General features: G+C 33.6%; 1 protein-coding gene across 25 annotated transcripts in view; it reads left to right on the top strand.

Annotated features, from left to right (window-relative positions):
• Positions 1-21,890, top strand: part of DDX60 (DExD/H-box helicase 60) — a 202,919-nt gene that overhangs the window by 15,906 nt on the left and 165,123 nt on the right. For 24 of the 25 annotated variants that reach the window (XR_010409612.1, XR_010409627.1, XR_010409613.1 and 21 more), the window contains 7 exons: positions 3,757-3,918; positions 6,073-6,231; positions 14,832-14,973; positions 16,059-16,214; positions 19,286-19,391; positions 19,852-19,967; positions 21,244-21,404. Coding sequence is in view for 8 of the 25 variants with exons in the window: in XM_064585252.1 (XP_064441322.1) it covers positions 3,757-3,918; positions 6,073-6,231; positions 14,832-14,973; positions 16,059-16,214; positions 19,286-19,391; positions 19,852-19,967; positions 21,244-21,404 (1,002 nt within the window). In the remaining 17 variants the exon portion in view is untranslated. Of the gene's footprint in view, positions 1-3,756; positions 3,919-6,072; positions 6,232-13,515; positions 14,223-14,831; positions 14,974-16,058; positions 16,215-19,285; positions 19,392-19,851; positions 19,968-21,243; positions 21,405-21,890 lie in introns of those variants that run through there. The other variant, XM_064585258.1, reaches the window with a different exon arrangement.

The raw sequence follows: 21,890 nt of genomic DNA, 5'->3' as shown, positions 1-21,890 counted from the left end.
GATTTGCCTGTGGTTTCTTCTTATATTACAATTTTTTAAAGTTTAGATTCCTAATCTATTTGCAATTCATTCTTGTAGAGAGTGTGAGATATGGATATAATTTTTATTTTTTCAAAGGGATGTTCAGTGGCATTTATTAAAAAGTCCACTTTTATCCCAGTGATTTTAGATGCCACATCATTTATTAAATTTCTATATGTATTTGGAAATAAATCTGGACTTTCTACTCTGTTCCTCTGGTTTATTTGCAAATTTTACACTCTTGATTATAGAGACTTAATAGTATTTTTAATGTATTGTTTAGCTAGGTTTTCCATGTATAGTTTTTCTCTTACAGCCATTTTGCATTTTTATTTTTCCATATGAAATTTTGTTATCAACTTGTCTAAGTTAAAAAAAATCTTGTTATTTTTGTTGGAGTATATTGAATTTATAAATTAAACTGGAGAGAATTGGCGTCTTTATAATGTTGAATTATTCCATGCAAGAAGAGGGGGTGCATCTGTTCTAGTCTATTTTTGTGAGTTAAAAAAATTCCTTATATATGTTTTGTATATTTCTTGTTAAATTTTTTCCTAAGTATTTAATGTTTTGTTGTTATTAAGTAAATTTTGCTGTTATTCCAAGATTTTATCTACCATTGTGTTCTTTGGCTCTTTGTTGTTTATACATATGAAACCTGATTTTTGTTGCAATTCTTTGTGCTGATGTCTCATTGACATTTTAAGTTTTGAATTAGTTTAATTATTCTTTGGGGTTATCCATATATACTATCACATCATTTGTGAGCAGTGATAGTTTTATATCTTCTTTACCCATTCTTATGCCTGAAATTACCTTTTCTTGTCTAGATGCATTAGGTAACAAACCTGGTACAGTGGTGGATAGTAACAGATATAGTGAGCCTTGTTCCTGATCTTAGTAGAAATGTCTCTAGTGTTTCCCCGTTATACACACACACGTATATATAGATTCATTCTGATGTTAAGACTGTATCCCTCAACTTATATTTTTTTGAGTGTTTTTATCGTGAATGTGTATTGAAATTGTGGATACAATTATGATATTTAAATAATTAGTTTTATTAATATGGTATTTCGATATAAATGGATTTTTAAATATTGAAGCAACTCTATTTCTGGAATAAATCCTATTGGATCATGGTATTATTTTCTTAATATGGTGTTGGGTTCTGCTTGCTAATATGTTATTTAGAATTTTTGCATCAGTATGCATGAGTGATACTTTTCTGTAGTTTTCTTTCAGTACACTGTAATTATTTGGTTGGGTATCAGTGTCATGCATGCTTCGTAAAAAAAAGATTAGAATATTTTCTTTTTCTTTTCAGTATTCCAAAATAATTTATGGATCACTGGGATTATCTGGTTTTTGAAGATTAAAATAGAATTTCCCTATAAAGCCATATGGGACTGGTACTTTTTTGTGGGATAATTTCTTAGTTTTCTCTATTTGTCCTATGGAAATTGGTTTATTTAAGCTTAGTAACTCCAATGGGGTCAATTTTTATAATTAATCCTTATGAGGAAATTATCCATTCATTTACATTTCAAATTTATTTGCATAGAAGTTTGCAAAGTAGGCTATATGACTTTTTAAAAATTGTTTCAGTAATTTTATCTTTACATTTTTATTCTGTACATTTTTTATTTCTCCCATTTATTAATGATCAAATTTGCTAGTGGCTTGTCTGTTTTTTTTTTTTAAAGATTTTATTTATTTATTTGAGAGAGAGAGAATGAGAGAGAGCACATGAGAGGGGGGAGGGTCAGAGGGAGAAGCAGACTCTCTGCCGAGCAGGGAGCCCATTGCGGGACTCGATCCAGGGACTCCAGGATCATGACCTGAGCCGAAGGCAGTCGCTTAACCAACTGAGCCACCCAGGCGCCCGGCTTGTCTGTTTTTTAAAGTTTTTCAAAAATCCCTAGAATTTTGATTTATTAATTAGATCTATCTACCAATTTTCTCTTAATTTTTGCATACTTTTATCTTTATTTTTCACCTCCATTTGCTTTCCTTTAGTTCAGTTTGTCGTTCCTTTTTAGATTTTCTTTTTGGAGCTAAGAATTTAATCCATTTTTTTATTCTGTCATTTTTATTGTTAAATATGTTTAATGCAATGAATTTTCCTTTGGCCACTGCTTTAAATTTATCCCATAAATTATGATATGTAGTGTTTTTATTATCATTTTTATAAATTCTGTTTGTATTTCCCTTTCACCAGGAGTAGCTTTATAGAAAATGTTTTTAAGCTTAGATTGAAGGGTCTTTGTGCCTTTTTATTTTTAAAACTAAATTCTACCTGTAGTGTGTTTTGATCAGAGAGCAGTTTGTAGTGTTTCTACACTATGGAAGTTACTGATATTTTCTTTGTGACTTAACATATGACCAATTTTTATGGATGTGCTGGGGCACTTAAGAGGAATACATATTCTCTATCACCAGAGTTTAATTCATAGGATCTACACTATTGATTATGCTGTTTAAGTCATCTATCTTCTTGCTTGTTTTTTGTCCACTTGATTTCTCTTGTACTGAAAGTAGTATATTAAATTTTGTTATTATTAGTGTGTTTCTGAATATAGTTGCTTTAATCTCCTGTAATTTTTGCATCGTAAATTTGGTTGTGACATTATATGTTGCATAATTATTCATAATTATTCATATGAGATGAATCATTCATAAAGGTTACATCTCCATTATAAATTGTGGCTTTTAGAGTAAAAGAGTGCGTTTCTTTTTCACACTTAATGCTTTTTTTTCACATTTAATGCATTTGAGCTTGAATTCTCCCTAGACTGCTGTAAAAATTGCTAGCCTCTCTTCCCTCCTTTTTTTCCCCACCATTTGCCTCATATACTTTTATCCATCCCTTTATTTTTAGTCCTTCTGAGTCACTTTATTTAAGTTGTGTTTCTTGCATACCACATGTATTTGAGTTATTAAAAATTCTTCACATATTTTATTTTTATTGGATGCATAATATTTCCCTAATGCTAAACACCTAAATTATTTGAGAATTGGTTTCTACAAATAATTCTGTATGAACATCTTGGTGCATAAATCTTGGTACACATTTTGTGTTATTTACCTAGCCTGGATACCTAGAACTTGAATAGCCAGTCACAAAGTATCAATATATTTAATGGTAATCATATGTATTGCTAAATAGCTTTGCAGTAATTATGTACCTATCTGTACTCTTATTAGCAAAGCATAAGAGAAATGACACATCACATGATTTACAGTGCTGTCTTTTATCATTAGAATATTCTAATATTTGTTAATTTGTAAATAATATGCTACTATTATATATTTTTTATTTATATTTGTATTTTAAATTTATATTTATTTTTAATTTATACTTATTTATATTTTTATTTATATGTATATTATATATTATAAATAAAATATGCTATTTGTTCATTTATTACTAGAGAGGTTGAACATTTTTTCTATTTCGTTAATATTTGTACTTCTTTTGTGAATTATCTGCTCATGTCTTATTAAAGGCTGAGATGTTTTATTATTGATTTATAGGAGCTCTTTACATAGTTAAATTTTAATGATTTTACAAAAATATGTATTTTCCCATCTTAAAATTTTCTTTATCATTTTTAACAGAAATATTTGTAATTTTATATAGTCATATCTTTGTATGATTTCTTCTAGTAAGATTACTTATGAATAAAAATATTTTTTAAATATCATGACATTTACAGTTTTCTTCTGTGACAGGCATGTGAAACTATTTCTCAGCTTAAGCAACTCTGGCCAGAAGGATCTGACATTCGGCGTGTTCTTTGTGTTACTTCATGCTCATTGTCTTTGAGAATGTACCATCACTTTTTAGAAAATAGAAAGAAGACTACCTCTGTTGAGAAAACTAACATCCAAGAGGTGTGATTGTTATAACTTTACTGTGAAACATCATTGCTTTCCACTTTTGAAATTTTACTGATTTTCATCTACCTTTTCTTCCATTTGGTATTTTATTTATTTCCCCAATTTAATTATATAAATTTCTCCCAAAAGAGGGAAAAACTGGAATTTGTTTATCAGAAATATTTATGATGCTGTTATATGATTTAGTGTTTTACTATACAGACATTTCCCCTTAGTACACATTTAATCACATTTGTCCAATTATCTAGAAGAAGGGGTAATAAGAAAGGAAATTAGTGCTTGGTGAGAGCTTACATTATAATATTGCGGGTTCTTTATATGCCTTGTGTCTTTATATCCTCACAACAGCATTTTAAGGGAGGTATTTATTCCCATTTCACATATGCAAATCCCTGAGGTTCAGATAGTCCGGGTAACATTCCTTAATTAAATAGCAGTGTGGAATGAGGAATGAACCTGTATCTGTCTTGTTCAAATTCCATAATACCAGACTGTCTTTAGGAGGAACATTCTTTTTTTTTTTTTTAATTTTATTATGTTATGTTAATCACCATACATTAAATCATTAGTTTTTAAAAATTTTTTTATTTTCTTATGTTAATCACCATACATTACATCATTAGTTTTGATGTAGTGTTCCATGATTCATTGTTTGCATATAAGACCCAGTGCTCCATGCAGTACTGCCCTCTTTAATACCCATCACCAGGCTAACCCATCCCCCCACCCCCTCCCCTCTAGAACCCTCAGTTTGTTTCTCAGAGTCCATAGTCTCTCATGCTTCATCTCCCCCTCCAATTTTCCCCGAACATTCTTTTTTTTTTAATATATATTTTTTTAAATTTTATTTTATTATGTTATGTTAGTCACCATACAATACATCATTAGTTTTTGATGTGGTGATCCACGATCCATTGTACATTCTTGCTGTAGTGTCTTAGTGCCATCCTAGCTGGAAAAGTACTAAAGCTGTTAACCTTTTTTTTTTTTTTTTTAAAGATTTTATTTATTTATTTGACAGAGAGATAGAAGAGCACAAGCAGAGGGAGTGGCAGAGGGAGAGGGAGAAGCAGGATCTGCACTGAGCAGGGAACCCGATGTGGGACTCGATCCCAGGACCCTGAGATCATGACCTGAGCCAAAGGCAGACGCTTAACCATCTGAGCCACCCAGGCGCCCGCTGTTAACCTTCTTTATGGTTGATAGAGTTCATTAAGAATCTGTTGGCCAGTATCGTTTGTTGTCCAGCTAAATAGTCATCCCTATAGATATGTGTACATATGCACACGTACACACACTCACACACACACATGTGTACACATACCATTTTGTATATAATCTGACTGCTGGGGATTCTTGCCTGAATTTTTATTAAAGTAAATGAAGCTTTCTGTAACTTTTGTACACACTCCGAAATGAACAAAACTTACTACCTTTTACCTAGCATTCTTTATATTTGGTTTTCCAATATCTACTTAAATATATTCTAAGTAAAATATCTTTTATGTCACTATGCGTGCCATTTTACATTATTATCACAAAATGATACCGAACCAAGTGTATCTCTTTGGAATTTCTAGTCATTAGACCCAATTTGGCCCTACTTGAGGCACTCCAAAATAAGTCTTAGTTTTGTTCCAGTGACAACCCTGCAAACATTTGAGGATGGTGAAGAGGTCCTTGTCCCGTCATGTTAAATATGCCCATTTCTTTACCCTTTTTCTAATTGGGTAAGTTTTTTTTTAGATGTGTCCTGGTTTCTTCACTCTGATACTATTTAGTGTAACTTTTAAAATATGATTCCTTGGACAGAATAGGGCATTTAAAGGATGGCTCCATCCTTGCAAGGTCCTGTGGGATCATGACTTCATTAGCTGCTGGGACAGCTCATGTGAAGTTAAGCTTAACTAAAAATACTTAGAAAATGCTTTATGTAAACTGTTATTGAGCTGGCAGTTCCCTGCCCCCTTACCTGACATCTATATTTTATATGCAGCCAAATTTATGCACGAAGAAAAAAACTCAAAAACCTATACAATGAAGAGTGTAATAAAGCAGAATGTGGCTGCCGACCTTTGTGGTGCTGCATGTGTATCACGCAATTTCATGGCCTGCTGATCTCTATTTTACCTTCTTTATTTTACTCAGGGGGAAAGTAAGTGCTTAGCCCTGCAAGAGATGGAAGATTTGTGTAAACTGCATTGTCTCAGTGTGGTTTTCCTACTCCACTTACCTCTTTCTCAAAGAGCCTGCACTAGATTCATCACTTCCCACTGGACTAAGAACATTCACACTTTCTTAGAAATGGTAAATATGATCTTTGTTAGTTTATTTATTTTTTTTGTTTCCATTGTTTGATATAAAGAAACCACAGTCACCTTCAAAAGTAGATTTATAAGGGTGTGCCTGGGTAGCTCAATTGGTTAGGCGTCTGACTCTTGGTTTCGGCTCAGGTCATGACCTCAAGGTTGTGAGTTCAAGCCTCATGTTGGGCTCCACTCTTGGCACGGAGCCTAATTTAAAAAAAAAAAAGATTTATAAGGGAATATTGTCAGCCCTTTGGGAACCTTAAAGATTTAATGTCTTAAGTCAATTTCTTCCTAATTTCAACAACTGTGGTAATAATAACAAACAGCATGATATATACCCAATCTAAGGATAAAAAAAAAGCCTCTCTATTTTCCTTCTAATTTCTGTCAAGATCAGGTTTTTTTGTCATTAATTACAAGAGATTGGTGACCATTGTGTTCTGCTCTTGAGAGGAATTGAAGATATAAATGTAATGGTTATTTTTGTCCATTATAGATGTTAGTTAGAGAAAATTTGTAGACTTTAGGAAAATAGCAAAAACAAAAGAAACACCAAGCGACCCACACTATTCAAATAAATTCATATATTACAATGGAATGAATATATATTCGTGTATGAATATATATAAATATTTTTCTTTTCATGTATTTTAAAATTTTCTTTCATACTCGTGGTTAACCTCATTTTTTAATGGCTACTATTTTTTAATGGATGTACCATGGTTTACTCATCCATTCTTCTATTATAGGATATTAAGAGGTTTTAATTATTGTATTATAAATGCTGTTATTTTCCAGGTTCTTTGAGTGTAAGCCTTTTCCTTTTTTTTTTTTTTTAAAGGAAGCCTTTTCCTTTAATTTGGGGATATTGACTTAGACTTCATGCCCAGAAGTGGGATTAGTGGATCAATTTAAATGGAAAAATTTTAAAAATCTTGATACTTGCAGTCAAGATGTTCAAGGAAAGTATTTTAGAACCAATCAATTAGTAAGCTAGTCCACAAATATTTATCTAATGTATATGCATTGTATGAGTCACTGGGGATACAGTGAGAAAATATATTTACCCATCTCACCCCACCACATTCATAGAGCTACATTTTGCAGGAAGATAGGTGTTGAATTTTTAAAATTAATATTAAGGAGGAACTACAGGATACTTTAGAGTCTGCTAATAAAAAGATCCAATTCAGTTAGAAAAAGGTGGCTTCTTTTAAGAGATGAAGAGAAGTGAAGTAATGTAAATCTTGAAGGATTTGCAAGTTGGAGAAAGGATGAACACTGGATGCTAGGAGATGAAACAGCATGTGGGGTCACCATGAGAATGACATGATCAAGGAACTGGAATACAACTTGTGTAACTGGAATAGAAAGAATATGGGAAAGTGATAAAGCTGAAGAGATGGATAAGAGACAAATCATATAGGACCATATAAATCCTGTAAAGAGAATGGAGATTTAACTTGATCATAAGTACAATGAGAACCAACTGAATGATTTCAGGCAGATGAATGGCACTTTCATTAAATTTTTTTTTTCTTTGCCTTGCAATGCAGAGAGTGCATTGTAGAGACAAAACTGGATTTAGGGAAACCAGTTAGGTGACTGTTACCTCAGTTCATGTGTTAGTTATATTAGGGACTAAGGAAATGGTAAGTAAGGATGCATGGCAATAGGCAATTTCAACAATCATTTAACAAGTTAAGTGTGGGCATGAGGGAAAAGGAGGAGTCAACTGACTCTAGGTCTCTGGCTGGAGCATTTGTAGGGTTGATGTCATTGTATGAACTGTAATTGCAGAGGAAGATCACAAGTTCAGTTTTGGAAATACTGAGTTTGAGATGCCAATGAGATACCCAAATGGAGATATCTATTAAGCAATTTGAAATACTGGTTTGGAACTTAGCAGAGTAGAATGCATTGGGGATCAAGATTTGGGAATCACTAGCCTATGGATGTTAATTGATGCCATGGCAGTGGATAAAATTATTTTGGGAAAGACAAGAGGGCCAAGGACAGAGACCTGAGATCCTCCAATATTAAATGGTTAGGAATAGATTGAGACACTGGCAAAGGACACTGAGAAGGAGCTACTTAGATGAATAGAGTGTAAAGCTAAGAGAATGGATTATTGTGAAGGTCAAAGGAACTGGGCTTTTCAAAAGGTGGGTTAATAGTACCAAATGCCATGGAGAACTATAGGAAGCTGAGGACTGAAAATAGTACTTTGGGTTTAATGGCATAGGACTCACTGTTGATTGTAATTAAGAGAAATATTTAAAAAATATTTTTTAAAAAAGAAAAATATTAATGGAGAGGCTAGAAGCAAAAATCTATGGTAGAGTGGATTCAGTAGTGAGTGGAAGAGAGAAAATAAAGGTGAGGAGAAGTTTATATGTAAGGAGTTGCGAATAAGGGAAGTGACTCAGGATAAAATGGGATAGGAAAGTGGGTCAATTAGGAATATTTTTAAAATGGCAAAGACTGAGCATGTTTAAATTAAGAGAGAGGATAGGATGAAAATACAGGGAAGGTAAGGTGAGAGGGCTGGGGTCTAGAGTATGTTCTTATATAGAGGGAGTGATATTGCCATTCTTACAGGAAAGAATAAGGAAAGAATAGTGCAACATTGGCTGTTATGGAAGTTGTAAGATAACTTTGTTCCTATGTGCTAGTTTAATTTTCTTTGTCAAGTAGGAGACAAAGTCATGCTGAATGTTGTGGCGAGGAAACAAGCCCAGAAGTTTAAGAACAATGAAATATTTTGGAAATATTTATTGGGGATCTTAGGGGAGTAAACTATATTGAGAAACAATAATGCTGTCCTGCCCAGCACTTTTGAAAGCTAATTTGAAGTTTTTGACAAAACAATTATAGTGGCATCAATATGTGTTATTGTATGATTTTCTTTTTCTAGTAGTCTCAGCAACATGGCCATAAGCACAAGGGAAGCAACTGATTGGATGGTATAAAAAAAGGGACAAGATAATTTAGGCACAGAAAAGCTATTAGTGGATCTATATAGCTTTATGGAAAAGAAAAAAGGAAAAAAGGAAAAGAGATTTTAGTATCCTTGCAAGAAGATGGTAAAAATGATAGACTAGAAAACAAAGTTTCATGGAGATAAACCAAGTAGACTCTACTGGATAGGTCCTATCCAGAACTGAGGTCCTGATATGATCAATAAAGAGGTGTGAATGATCATTATACAAAGTTAGAGGGATGGGTCAACAGGTGGGAGTAAGGAATTATTCATCAGGGAGGGTGGCATACACTTATTATTTCCTTGTCTATGTCTCCCATTCACTTATTTTTCCATCTTACTATAAATGTCTGCAACTCTCCACCTGAAGGATTTATTTGCTTGATCTGAAATGCTGGGTGTTAATTCTCGTGCCCCCCACCAATGATAGATGCAGAATTGGTGGATGAAGACCCCAGCTTCCTTGTATGTAAGTTGAAATAAATACTGAAATGTATTCTACACTGTCTCCTAGAATTCCCCAGTGGAATTAAGTTCCAGTTGTCCCCAGTGGTCATGGATTGGATAATGTATCCTTTATTGGTTTCTTTTCTTTCCTGTCTTACTTCTGCATTCCCTGGCTGGTGTTTCTTGTGATCATTCCCAAATAAACTCTATTACTTGAAGTTGAGTCTCAAGGTCTGCTTCTAGGGGAAGTGCAAACCAGGACAGAGAGGGAAGGTAAGTTTTGGTGATGACAAGGTCATGGGTGTGTCCATGAGAATGTGAAATGGATAGAGTGGTGAGGGAGTCACTGGATATAAGAAATTCAAGAAATGTTGCAATAATTGTCTGCTTGGAGGTTAAAGCTATACATGGTGTTGTTAAGACAGGCAGAGGAAGAATGTGAGCCAGGCGTGAAAAAAATCATTAAGTGAGGGGAAGTGAGCAAGGAATTTGCTAAATGAACATGATAGGGAGGACTTTTGAATACTACAGACAGATGGAAGGCTGAATTTTATAGAATAGTGTAAAAAATAGTTTGGAAATGATGAGTTGGTGATTGATGAGGCTACCACCTCTACTTCATAATCCTGAGGTAAAACTGTGTGGAAGGATGAACAGCTTTTAGCTGTTAAAATTGCAAGGGAAGTAATGTTATCGGGGCAGAATCAGAAATTGCATCCAAGTCTCTATTTGCTCACTTTCCCATTCTCAGCAAACAAGTGTGTCAGAATGACCTGAGAAGAATCATTTAGGGTTTCTTACCCTTTTTTTCCCTAGGGTCCCCTATGGCTGTCTGATGAATTCTATGAAGGGAATTCTCCCTTCTTCAGGATAATATAAATGCATAAAATAAGATACTTATGATTACAAGGGTATCAGTTATATTGAAATAGTTATTAAAATATTAAAACATACATTTGTGATGTGGTAATATATGTATTACCTCATTACTACATTAGACAATCAAATAACTATCATACTTTCAATGTATGATAAGTATAAACAGTATCTCTAGATGTTTGTAGCACTTGCAATGTAATGTGAAAATATGTTATTTCTACTGGTGCCAAATCCCAGCTATGGCATAGGAATATGACATATCATCTGGGTTTATTATTGAAAATATACATTTTTGCTACAAGTTAGCAAAAATAAAAATATAATTTTCTGATCTAGTTCATGAACTCCCTAAATTCTATCAGGTAAAAAACTCCTGTGATAAGATCTTTTCTGCATGACCTCCCTCCTTACAACCCCAACTTCTGGTTGGACTGGCATGTGCCCTTACTTTAAGGATTGGGGAAAAAAGTCAAATTTCCTGCCCTTTGAAAGAATAATATTGATCTATATATAACAAACATTATTGAAAAAGACAATCACCTTTTTCTGTCCACATTGCACCTTCCTCATAAAGTGTCCGTGAATTGAGGAGGGGAGAGAATTGGAGAATAAATGAAGTCACCATGAGTGGGGTGGGAAGGGCATGATAGAATCCCCCTAAAGTTTCAGAGGTCTGTGCATAGAGAGAACCTGTGATTTAGTTTTCAGGACACAGACTGGGAGATAGCTAGTCTCATGTAGGATACCTGTGGCTATATGTGCCAGGGAATTGGACTGGAAAATGCAATGTTGTGTCTATCCATGAAAATGTGGGAAACGGTCCCTGTACTTCCTGAATGAGGGTCTGAAAGTTCTTGTAGGCTCTAAAGGAGTCATGCTAGTTGATTGAGAGGGAAGGGGAAGCTGCTAGTCTTTACAGAATTCTCAAAAGCCAGATGAGGGGATAAGTGGGAAATTACATGAAAAAGACCCCTTTAAATCTGAGGACTGTATTTCAGTAGACTATGAGCTCCATGGAACCAAATGGAAGCCACTCCACAGCCACTGACCATTTAATCTCTATTCAAGGGACCTGGGTTTATTGCCCGTGTAGAATACTGAAGAGTGAGGTATAAATGGAGACAGCCATACTGAATGGTGGGCACCGTTTTTTACCAAAATGTATAAATCTTTTTATACACACTTTTTTCTTTTTTCTTTCTTTTCTTTTTTTTTTTTTTTTTTTTACCAGAAGTGTATAAACACTCTTGTCAAAGCCTGGCATGGGGGACTCATGAAGAGACTTGATCTGAGTGTGACTAGGAAGTAATTGAATTGGACTGATTTTACTTTGTAGTGCTTACATTATATTTACTGAAATAGCATAATGTGTACATAGGATCAACAAAGTTCAGAAACAGAAAAATACATTGATTGTGTATCTAGGTTTATATTTGTGAGCATTTACAACTGCTCTAACAGAAGTGTAAAAGGTTTTATGATGTGGTATACAAAATACCATGTGGTTCTGCTGATGCTTGGGGGAGAAAATATTTTCCTATATCTCAAATCCCATTGGGGAACTTTCCTCTAGGCATTTTGATAGTCTGTTAGGAAGAGGCTGACTATGGTTAATTAAAGGAATAGGAAGACTGTATTTCCAGCTCCTTTTAGTTTACTTTATTTATTTAATTTTGAAGATTTTATTTATTTATTTGAGAGAGAAAGAGAGAGAGTGCATGCATGAGCGGGGAGAGGGACAATGAGAGAGGGGAGAGGGAGACACAGACTCCCTGCTGAGCAGGGTAGCTGGAGACAAGGCTTGATCCCAGGACCCTGAGATCATGACCTGAGCCAAAGGCAGATGCTTAACGGACTAAGCCACCTAGGCACCCCTAATTTACTTTAGACATTTCAATAAAAGTCATGTCAGACTAATACATTAAACCTATTGATATGACATGTCAGATATTGAAATAATGCATTATAACATCAATATTATTGTGCTACGAGTTTTGTTGTAAAGTTATTTCTCAGATAATATTTGATTTTTTGTCAACTTTTTGTAGGTTGAATTACATATACTCAGTTACTGAATGGTATGAATGTAATGTGGTATTGATTTACAGTTTTAGATGAATGCTCTGTATGTAAGTTTCATATAAATGAAAACTTTCATTTATAAAGAGTTTTATAAACAATTTTTATGGACAGTAGTAGTTAGGTGAAAGGATATTACAAAGTTTTTCTAAATTATGGAGTGTTCTAAGATGGTTCTGCAAGACATTGTGGTTTTAGCTGATAGAAAACATCATTCTTCAATTAGGATGGCATGGATTGCGGACATGATAGAAATAGCTGCTAGTTATTTTGCACCAGTTTTATGTGTGTACTTTACCTATATTACCTCATAAAGATATAACAATACTCCTCTTATGTCTTCATTTTATAGTTGAAAAACTTGGGTTCAGAAAGCCTAAGTGGCCCATTAGCACAACTAATAAATGATCAAGGTGGGAGATAACTGCATTTCTGTCCAGCTTCCAAATCTGTGCCCTTCCCACCATCCTCTGCTCCCTTGATAAGGGGAAACAGCTGATTATCCCATAGTCAAGCACCCCTCTGGTCTTTTCTATCCTCCATGCTTCATTTTGGTAGCACCCAGTAGCTGGAAGTGTAAATTCAGGTAGCCTCTGAAATTTTTACAATAAAAGGCATATTCTGAGGTCTCTGGAGAAAGCAACTAAGCAAACTTTGAAAGGAGAGTTTCATGTTTACTCAAATAGTGACACTTGGAGACCATATGGAGGCACTTCTTAATTGAAGTTAATAAAATGAGGAATATTTGCTGTACTATATTCACATATTACCATTTGTTTACTCAGTGGTATTATGGGAAAGGATTGGGTGGGGAGATCCTTACATGGCAGTGGTTCTCCAAGTATGGTTCTCTTGACCAACAGCATCAGCATCACCTGGGAGCTTGTTAGAAATGCAAATTCTTAGGCTCCATCGCATAGCTACTGAATCAATCTTGGGATGATACCTAGCAATCTGTGTTTTATTTGACAATCTTTCCAGGTGAGGCTCCTGCTGAAGTTGGAGAACCACTGTTCTATGGCTCTGTGGAGAGCTCTTTAGTATTTTATTGTAGTTAAAACTACACTGTAGGTAGGAGGATCCTACCTTGATATTTACGACTTTTCATGAACCTTGGGCAATCTCCCTAACATCTGTTTAGAGCTATGTTGTCCAAAGCAGTAGCCCATAGCCACAAGTGGAATGTAGTAGTCTGAAATGAGATATGTTCTAAACTTAAAACAAACACCAGATTTAAAAAAAAACTAGTATGAAAAACATGTAAACTACTCTGTTAAAATTTTTATATTGATTACACATTGAAATGATAATACTTTGGATATGTTGAGTTAAATAAGATAAAATTTTGCTTGTTTTTAAAAAAATGTGACTTCTGGAAGTTTAGAATAAAATATGCAGCTTACTCATGTTATATTTGTGTTGGATAATTCTGGGTTCTATTTCCACATCAATATAGATAAATAAATTGTTCACATTTGGAAAGCATTTGGTTTTATCATCGAGGGAGTGTGGAGCAGAGAAGCCTCGGTTTTCCCCCACTGAACCTAATTCCCCAAACACTATCATTGACGGAAAAGATGACTAAGCTCTCACTCACTAAGGTTGTTTACTCATGTCTACTCAACTCTGAACTAAGTGTGGCCAGTGAAGACATTCTGTCTGTGTTAGGCATGAAGACATTCTGTGTTAGGCATGAACGTAGCCTCACTATTATAAACTCAGAAGGTGCACACCAATGTAGATGGAAGGGAATCTTTGAGTTTGAAGGATTCAGCATCTTCTAGACCCCTAAACAATCAAATGCTATTTCTTAAATCCTCTTTTGACCTGAAAGTAGACTCGGAAAACATTAAAACCTCAGTAAAGAACAGAGGCACATTAGAAAACAATAGTATTTCTGTAGCATTGGGACTACATCTGTGAATTTGTGTGAGAAAAAAATTGTATTGAGTCAAACACAGATTTCTATGATTCAGAATAAAGAATTATGCTGAATTAATTTTTTGGCCAGTTTGGTTTTATTTTATGATCTAACCTTTTACGAAATAAAGCATTCATCATTATCCAGCCTGAAAGGACTTATATTAATAAGAATTGGAATAGCCTTGCCACCTTGTCTTTCATTGGTTTATTGATGCATTTGAAGTTGTATTATAGTTTATTGTTAATATAACAATTGTCAATGACTTGGTTTTATATCTAATTTTCAGGAAAAGTGGTGTGAATATTTCATCCTAAGTAATATAAACATTTGTGAGTTTTGGAATCTGAATTTAATTCACCTTTCGGACTTAAGTGATGAACTTTTGTTGAAGAATATTGCTTTTTACTATGAAAATGAAAATGTTGAAGGTACCACCTTAGTATATTATAATAATTGTACTTTTATCCAGAGATAAACATTATACAGTCTTTAAAACTTCAAAATCATTTTTCTATGTCCAACATATAACATAGCAATTATTTTCCTTTCAATCTTTGTTTATACATGTATATAAGTTTTATTTAGTTGCAGTCAGAGTGAGTGTTATATTTTAAAACATTTTTAACTTAATATACTCAAGTATTCTCGAAAAATATGTGTTTGGGTATTTGGCATTTCTAGATAATTTTAATAGTTGAAATTTTCATTTAAATATATGCATTACTTGGGACTCCTGGGTGGCTCAGTTGGTTAAGCAACTGCCTTCGGCTCAGGTCATGATCCTGGAGTCCCGGGATCAAGTCCCACATTGGGCTCCCTGCTTGGCAGGGAGTCTGCTTCTCCCTCTGACCCTCCCCCCTCTCATGCTCTCTCTCTCTCATTCTCTCTCTCAAATAAATAAATAAAAATATAAAAAAAAAATATGTGCATTACATTTTTAAAAATATTTACTCTAATCAAGGTAATCATCCTACTACTATGAGATATTTAGGAAATTTTAATTTTTTTCCAAAGACAAAGCTGATTTATATGTTATATGTAATTTGTTTTTCTTTCTTTGAATTATTTTGTTAGAATAAATTTTCTGCTGTTTCTTAATAGTCAAAGAAAAAAAAACACATGTTTTAAGAGAGCTATAACTCATTGAGTATTCTTGAAGCTTCTTTGACCTCTAGAATTTGGTTCCTACACATTGCAAATATAGGAATGAGTTAGCTACATATAAATTTAGCAACTCTCTACAAATTTTCTTATCTCTGAAAAATAAGTTATATTCAGTTTTATTGGTTGTAAAATTATATGTGTCATAACCTTTTTTTACTTTATAAAATAGATATTCATAATCTATTATACTGTTATGATAGCTGTAATTTATTCCTTTAGGTGCAGAGTGGAACTCACTGAAAATTTCACTCTGACAAATATTTCAGAACTCTATGAATTTAGTCAAAGTGCATGCTTCTGTATATATAGGAATGACTTTTAATATTTAGTACATTTAACTATTATATAGGCCTACATTTGAATTTGGGAGATGTCATTATGAAAGATTATGAACATCTCTGGAATACTGTGTCAAAGTTGGTCAGAAAGTTTGCTGTTGGAAAGCCATTTCCTCTGAGAACAACAAAACTTTCTTTTCTTGAAAAGAATCCATCACCAATCAAAGGTAATAAATCTCTAAATTAATTTGAAATAAAGTTCAGATCTCTGGAAATTTTTTTGAAAACACTACTAATTAAATGCTGTATATCTAAATAATTTTCTGGCACTATGCATTTAAATAATAATAATAAATAAATAATAAATAAAAATAAGATTACCTTTTGCTATATCATTGGGAGAATATGCTATGACTATAATTTTGAAGAGTTATATGTTTTGCTTGTAGCTAATGTTGTTGCCAATTAAAAAAAAAAAGCCAGATATATGTGACTTCTGTTTCTATCAATTTCTATCAATATGGCAGTATAGGTTAGGGGAAAAATCTCTTTTGGGAAACAATTGAAATGCTGCTAAGACACACCAAACATCTTTTTGTATTATCATAGCTAAGCTCAAAACAATAGAAGTGCAATTCCAGGAGCCAAAAATAAAGGGAGAGATGGATCTCTGGCTAATACAAAATGAATTACTCTGATGATTTCCAATTATAGGCCCATCCTCCCAAGAATCTGGGGTTTCAGTTATTCTTAGTAGTGTCAAGACAACTCTAAGCCAGAAAATTAGCTTAAAGTGATCAGAAGAATCTAGTACATTCTTTGTAGAGGAAAAACATCATAAACCCTGGGAACGCCTGGGTGGCTCAGTCAGTTAAGCGTCTGCCTTCAGCTCAGGTCATGATCCCTGGGTCCTGGAATTGAGTCCCACATTGGGCTCCTTGCTCAGCAGGGAGCCTGCTTCTCCCCCTGCCTGCCACTCCCCCTGCTTGTGCTCTCTCTTTTTCTCTCTGACAAATAAATAAATAAAAATTAAAAATATCATAAACCCTGGTTTTACAAGATACAGGTTTTACTCATATTCTGCCAAATAGGAGTACAAATATGAATTTATAAAGCAGTAGAGGAAATAATCTAAGAGAAACTGTAAGCTATAGAGCTAGAACTTCATATTTTGTAATTATCAAAAGTAGAATATACTATATGTGTATTTAAAATGCTCAAAGAAATAAAATATGAAATTTGAAACATGAGAAAATTACAAAGTTCTATAAAACACCATTCATATTTTAAAGTAATCAAAGTTGTAGAAATGAAAATATTGCCAATGGATAGGTTAAAAAGCTGATTGGATATTGCTAAAGAGAATGTGTGAACTAGAAATTCATCAAAAGAATTATACTTAAAAGTAGAGATGAGGTGTATAACCATGTTATACACCCTAAGCTTATGTGTCAATTACATCTCAATAAATCTGCAAAAAAAACCTAAAAAAACAAACAAAAGAAATAAGAGCTGAAGCAATATAAAAGATATGTCAAAAAACAAGATATAATGCCTTTTATTCATTTGGAGATTCAGAAGGAAAGAATGAGCCAATGCGGGTTAGACAATATTTGAAGAGATCATGGCTGGGTATTTGCCTGGATTGAGGAAAGACAAGAATTTGCACATTTAGGATATATGATGAATCCCAAGTGGGATAAATGAAACATATGAACATACACACTCACAGATAAATACACACACTGGATACAATATAGTATAATTATAGAATATAGAAAATGAGTATCTTAACAAGTTACCTAGAAAGGAACAAAAATTAGTCTATAATAGACTTCCTCTATAACAATGATAGAAATCAATATAGTGAAATTATATGTTTCTTAAAATATTTAAGAATGAAGAAGTAATATAAACATTTTTAGAAATACAAAAACTGGGACTCCTGGGTGGTTCAGTTGGTTAAGCGTCTGCCTTCAGCTCAGGTCATGATCCCAGGGATTGAGTCCCACATCAGGCTCCTTGCTCAGCAGGGAGTCTGCTTCTCCCTCTGCCTGCTGCTCCCCCCGCTGCTTGTGCTCTCTCTCTCTGACAAATAAATAAATAAAAATAAAATCTTAAGAAAAGAAATACAGAAACTGATTTATCCATCATCATAGTATCATCCATTTGATGAATTTCAGGAAGAATAAAATATCCCCCTAAGGAACGTGAGAAGGAAATCTAATGGGAATTTGGGATGTATCAATATAAGTATATTTTTCAGAATATGGGGAAGAATATATATACTCTTATGTCCAGATAAGTTCTACCAGACAAAAACTCTTGAGGAAGATCAAATAAGGGGTTTGAAGATCAAATAAGGGAGTGGTTAGGTAAGATCAGGAAGAGAATAAAACCAATGTAGGACATGTTAATGAGTAGGTTTCCACTGTGGGCAACTACAGGTAGATTTTACTGGGAATATTAGAATGTTGTACAAACCACCTCAGAGATGTCTTACCTGAAGAGCAAGATAGATGGGGCATTTAACCTGCAACTCCTGTCATACTTTTGGCTGAGGCTATCTCTGGGGCATTAAATCCTTAGCACTTCTGGCCTTCTTCACATGGCTGTAAGAAGAAAAGTGCTCAGGCAGAGAGTTGCAGAGACCTGTAGTAAGAAGGTGTCAGGCAAACACAGGAACAGTGAACACCAAGGGGATAATGGGCAGAGCAATGGCAGCTTACCTAGAATTATGAACCAGATATAAATAAAAAGGCATTCATTAGCCACTATTATATATAGGATATATGTGTGATATGTATTGTATCTATCACATGTATGTGTATATGTGCAGATACATATATATATACATACATATAATATCAAAGAGGATGTAAGAAAATACTGTGATGATATCAAATTATTTCATTATTATCCATATATTTTCCCCTACTTTTTTAACATTTCATTTCCATAAAAGTATTTATGTAGGAGGTCTCTGAGTGAGAGTTCCATATTCAAATTCCTTGTAATAAGGGACAATGAAGGAAATAAACATTTAAAAATAGGAAACAGTTATTTTTCTACCTACCTATCAACATCCCTAAATGCTGCCTATTTCTTCATACTCTGCTATGTTCCAAAATGTTTTAATGTGGGCAATAGCTTTATGGGAAGGTCTGGAATTGATAAATGTAATTAAAATCAATGAAAAATGTTTTTTAATGTAAGGTTTTAGAACATGATGTGTAATGTTTCTATGTGAAAGTTTCACATTTGACACTGTCTTAATTTTTTTTTTACTTGTTTACAGATACCGCCAAGGAAAACATTCCTAATTTGGGATTTATTTCAATGTCATGTGAAGTGGTTGATAAGTTTGTTGGTGACCTTTTGACAGATTTGCCTTTCTTAAAGAGGTATAAGACCAAAAATGTCTCAGTAAATGGGTGGAATGGATGACTTACTCATTAAAGATTCTATGAAATGCAACAAATTAAATGGAGTATATTAGATGCAATATGTGTTTGTAACAAATAATGAGTTTAATAACAAATTTATCAATGTCTTTGATCTTAACTAGGTTAAAATCAACATGGTTTTAATCTTAGAGTAAAATAACTCCCGCTGGATGTTGTTAATTCGTGGCTTAATGAATGAATATTTGTTGGTGTTGATGGGACTGTTAGAGATGTGGGGTAGATTCTGGGTTCTTAAGCACCTAATAAACTGCTTTTTGGATTCTAACACCCACATCATATTACAGAAAGAGGAAAGGTGGCTATGATTTTTTAAAATATTAAAAAAATGAAATCTGTGCTGTGTTCTATTTAGAGGCATGAAATTTAAAATATGCATATGTTTCTTTTTGTCTCATAGTGATGATCCTATTGTAACTTCACTAGTTAAACAAAAGGAATTTGATGAACTTGTGCATTGGCATTCTCACAGACCCCTTAGTGATGATTATGACAGGACGAAGTGTCAATTTGATGGTGAGTTATGTGACTCTGGTGAAATAAATTAAAATCAGTTTCATTCTTTTTATTTTGTAATAAAAAATCATCATATCATGAGCTGCAGGTTATATTTCTTGAATAATAATAGTCTACAAGATATTTGGATGTATGTCAGTAAAGATGGTAATGAAAAAGTCCCACTCTGTTTACTGAGTCGTAGGAGCACAAATGCTGATGTCCTAGGAAGTGCAGCAATACTGCATTTGTCAGCACAAAATATGAAACTGTTTTAAATAAATATGGTGTGTAGTTTAAGATATTTGTGTATTCCTTGAAGTTCATAATACTGAGGCAATAGTCTTTCAAGTAATTTCAGCTACTTTCGCACTACCCAGTTGATTACGTGTAACGAGTGCCAGTATTTTATATACCTTCATTCTCAGGATGGTTGGAACTGCAAAAGGAGGCCCAGGAAACCACTAAAAGTAGATCAACAGAGATTGATTTAGGGATCTTGTCTCCTTAGTTAATCCTTTGTCTTCATCCATATTTGTCTACCCCTATCTCACCTCCACCCTTCTTCAAGTTGACAAAACTTACTTTCAGAAGAATCTAGGACTGTGCATAGTAAGCTCGCTCATACTTATCAGCCTGCTTACATAAACAGCTACTAAGATCCTGCAAGATGTGAGGGGATCTTTTAGATTAACCATTAATATCCCTCAAAATGGTTTAATTTGATATATGTAGATACAGACATAGAAAAATCAACCAGCTTAATTATCCCCTTAATTGTAGTTTTCTTTGGGTATGGAAGTAAATCAGACCTTGATTGTTGGGATTTCCTATGTCTTTGGATTTTTCCATAGTGAAAGTGTTTTTCAGTTGCCAAGCTCTTGGCTCTGTGGTTATGGTTTAGAGTAAGGATTTTTCTGTCAAGCAGTGCCAGAAGCCAGGATATCCAAGATGGATATCTTCTTGATTTTGCCTCTATCTTCTTAAACTCATTCATAGGGCAAATAACAGAGGTAATATGCAGAATCTGTTATTCTTTGTAGCATCCTGATATTTGCTTTAGGAGGTAGGCAGTGAAAGAGTGTTTTGTCACTTCCGTCTTTTAAATAAGGTAAGGAATTACTCCATAGACAAGAATTTGCCTGACTTGATTCCCTCTTTAACAAAGGTAAACCTAAATTACTAAATTACTATTTCAAACTAAAAAGTACATGTGTGGGTGGGATGGTATGAAGAATTAATGAGAATGCTGTTGAAAAAATATAGTAGTTTTACATTTTAAGTCTTTCTTTTTCAGAAAAATCTAGAGATCCTCATTGTCTTAGGTCTGTGCAGAAGTATCATGTTTTTCAACGATTTTATGGGAAATCATTAGAATCAGTCTCTCCAAAAGTTGTTGTAACTCAAGCTGTCAAGCCAAAGAATAAGGTCATTGCACCCAAGAACAAAAAGGCACATGTAGGTTCTATTAATTCTATCAAATTTTAAAACTGTTTATTGACTTTTCTTAAGTTGCTATTTGTTCAGTTCCTCTGGTAGTTTCTTTCCATGCTATGCTTTTTCTTTTTATATATGATCACTTAGATTATTTTATTTACTTGGTAAGAAAGTCTAACCTGCATATACAAGGTTATATATGGTCCTGTATACATAATAAAATGTATATGTATTTGAAAAAGAATATAAGACAATAGGTTACTAAAGGCTTAGATTTAGAAATGTTGAAATAAAATTAAAAATATAGTTCTTTTGAATTCTGGTTTAAGATGGCAATATAAGAGGTTCCTGAACTCATCTTCTCCCATAGACATACAGAATTTACAGATAAATATAGAAAAATTCTCTCTGAAAGCAATCCAGAAACTAGAGAAATAACTCCTATACATTGGACAAATGAGAAAAATCCCACAATGAAACAGGTAGAAGAGGCTGAGACATACACTC

This window comes from Mirounga angustirostris, unplaced genomic scaffold (assembly GCF_029215605.1).
Source record: "Mirounga angustirostris isolate CCGP_5_RB_7025 unplaced genomic scaffold, mMirAng1.0.hap1 SCAF_2, whole genome shotgun sequence".
Classification (NCBI taxonomy): Eukaryota; Metazoa; Chordata; class Mammalia; order Carnivora; family Phocidae; genus Mirounga; species Mirounga angustirostris.
Note: the sequence above shows the minus strand (reverse complement) of the source record. Positions and strands in the feature narration are given on the sequence as shown.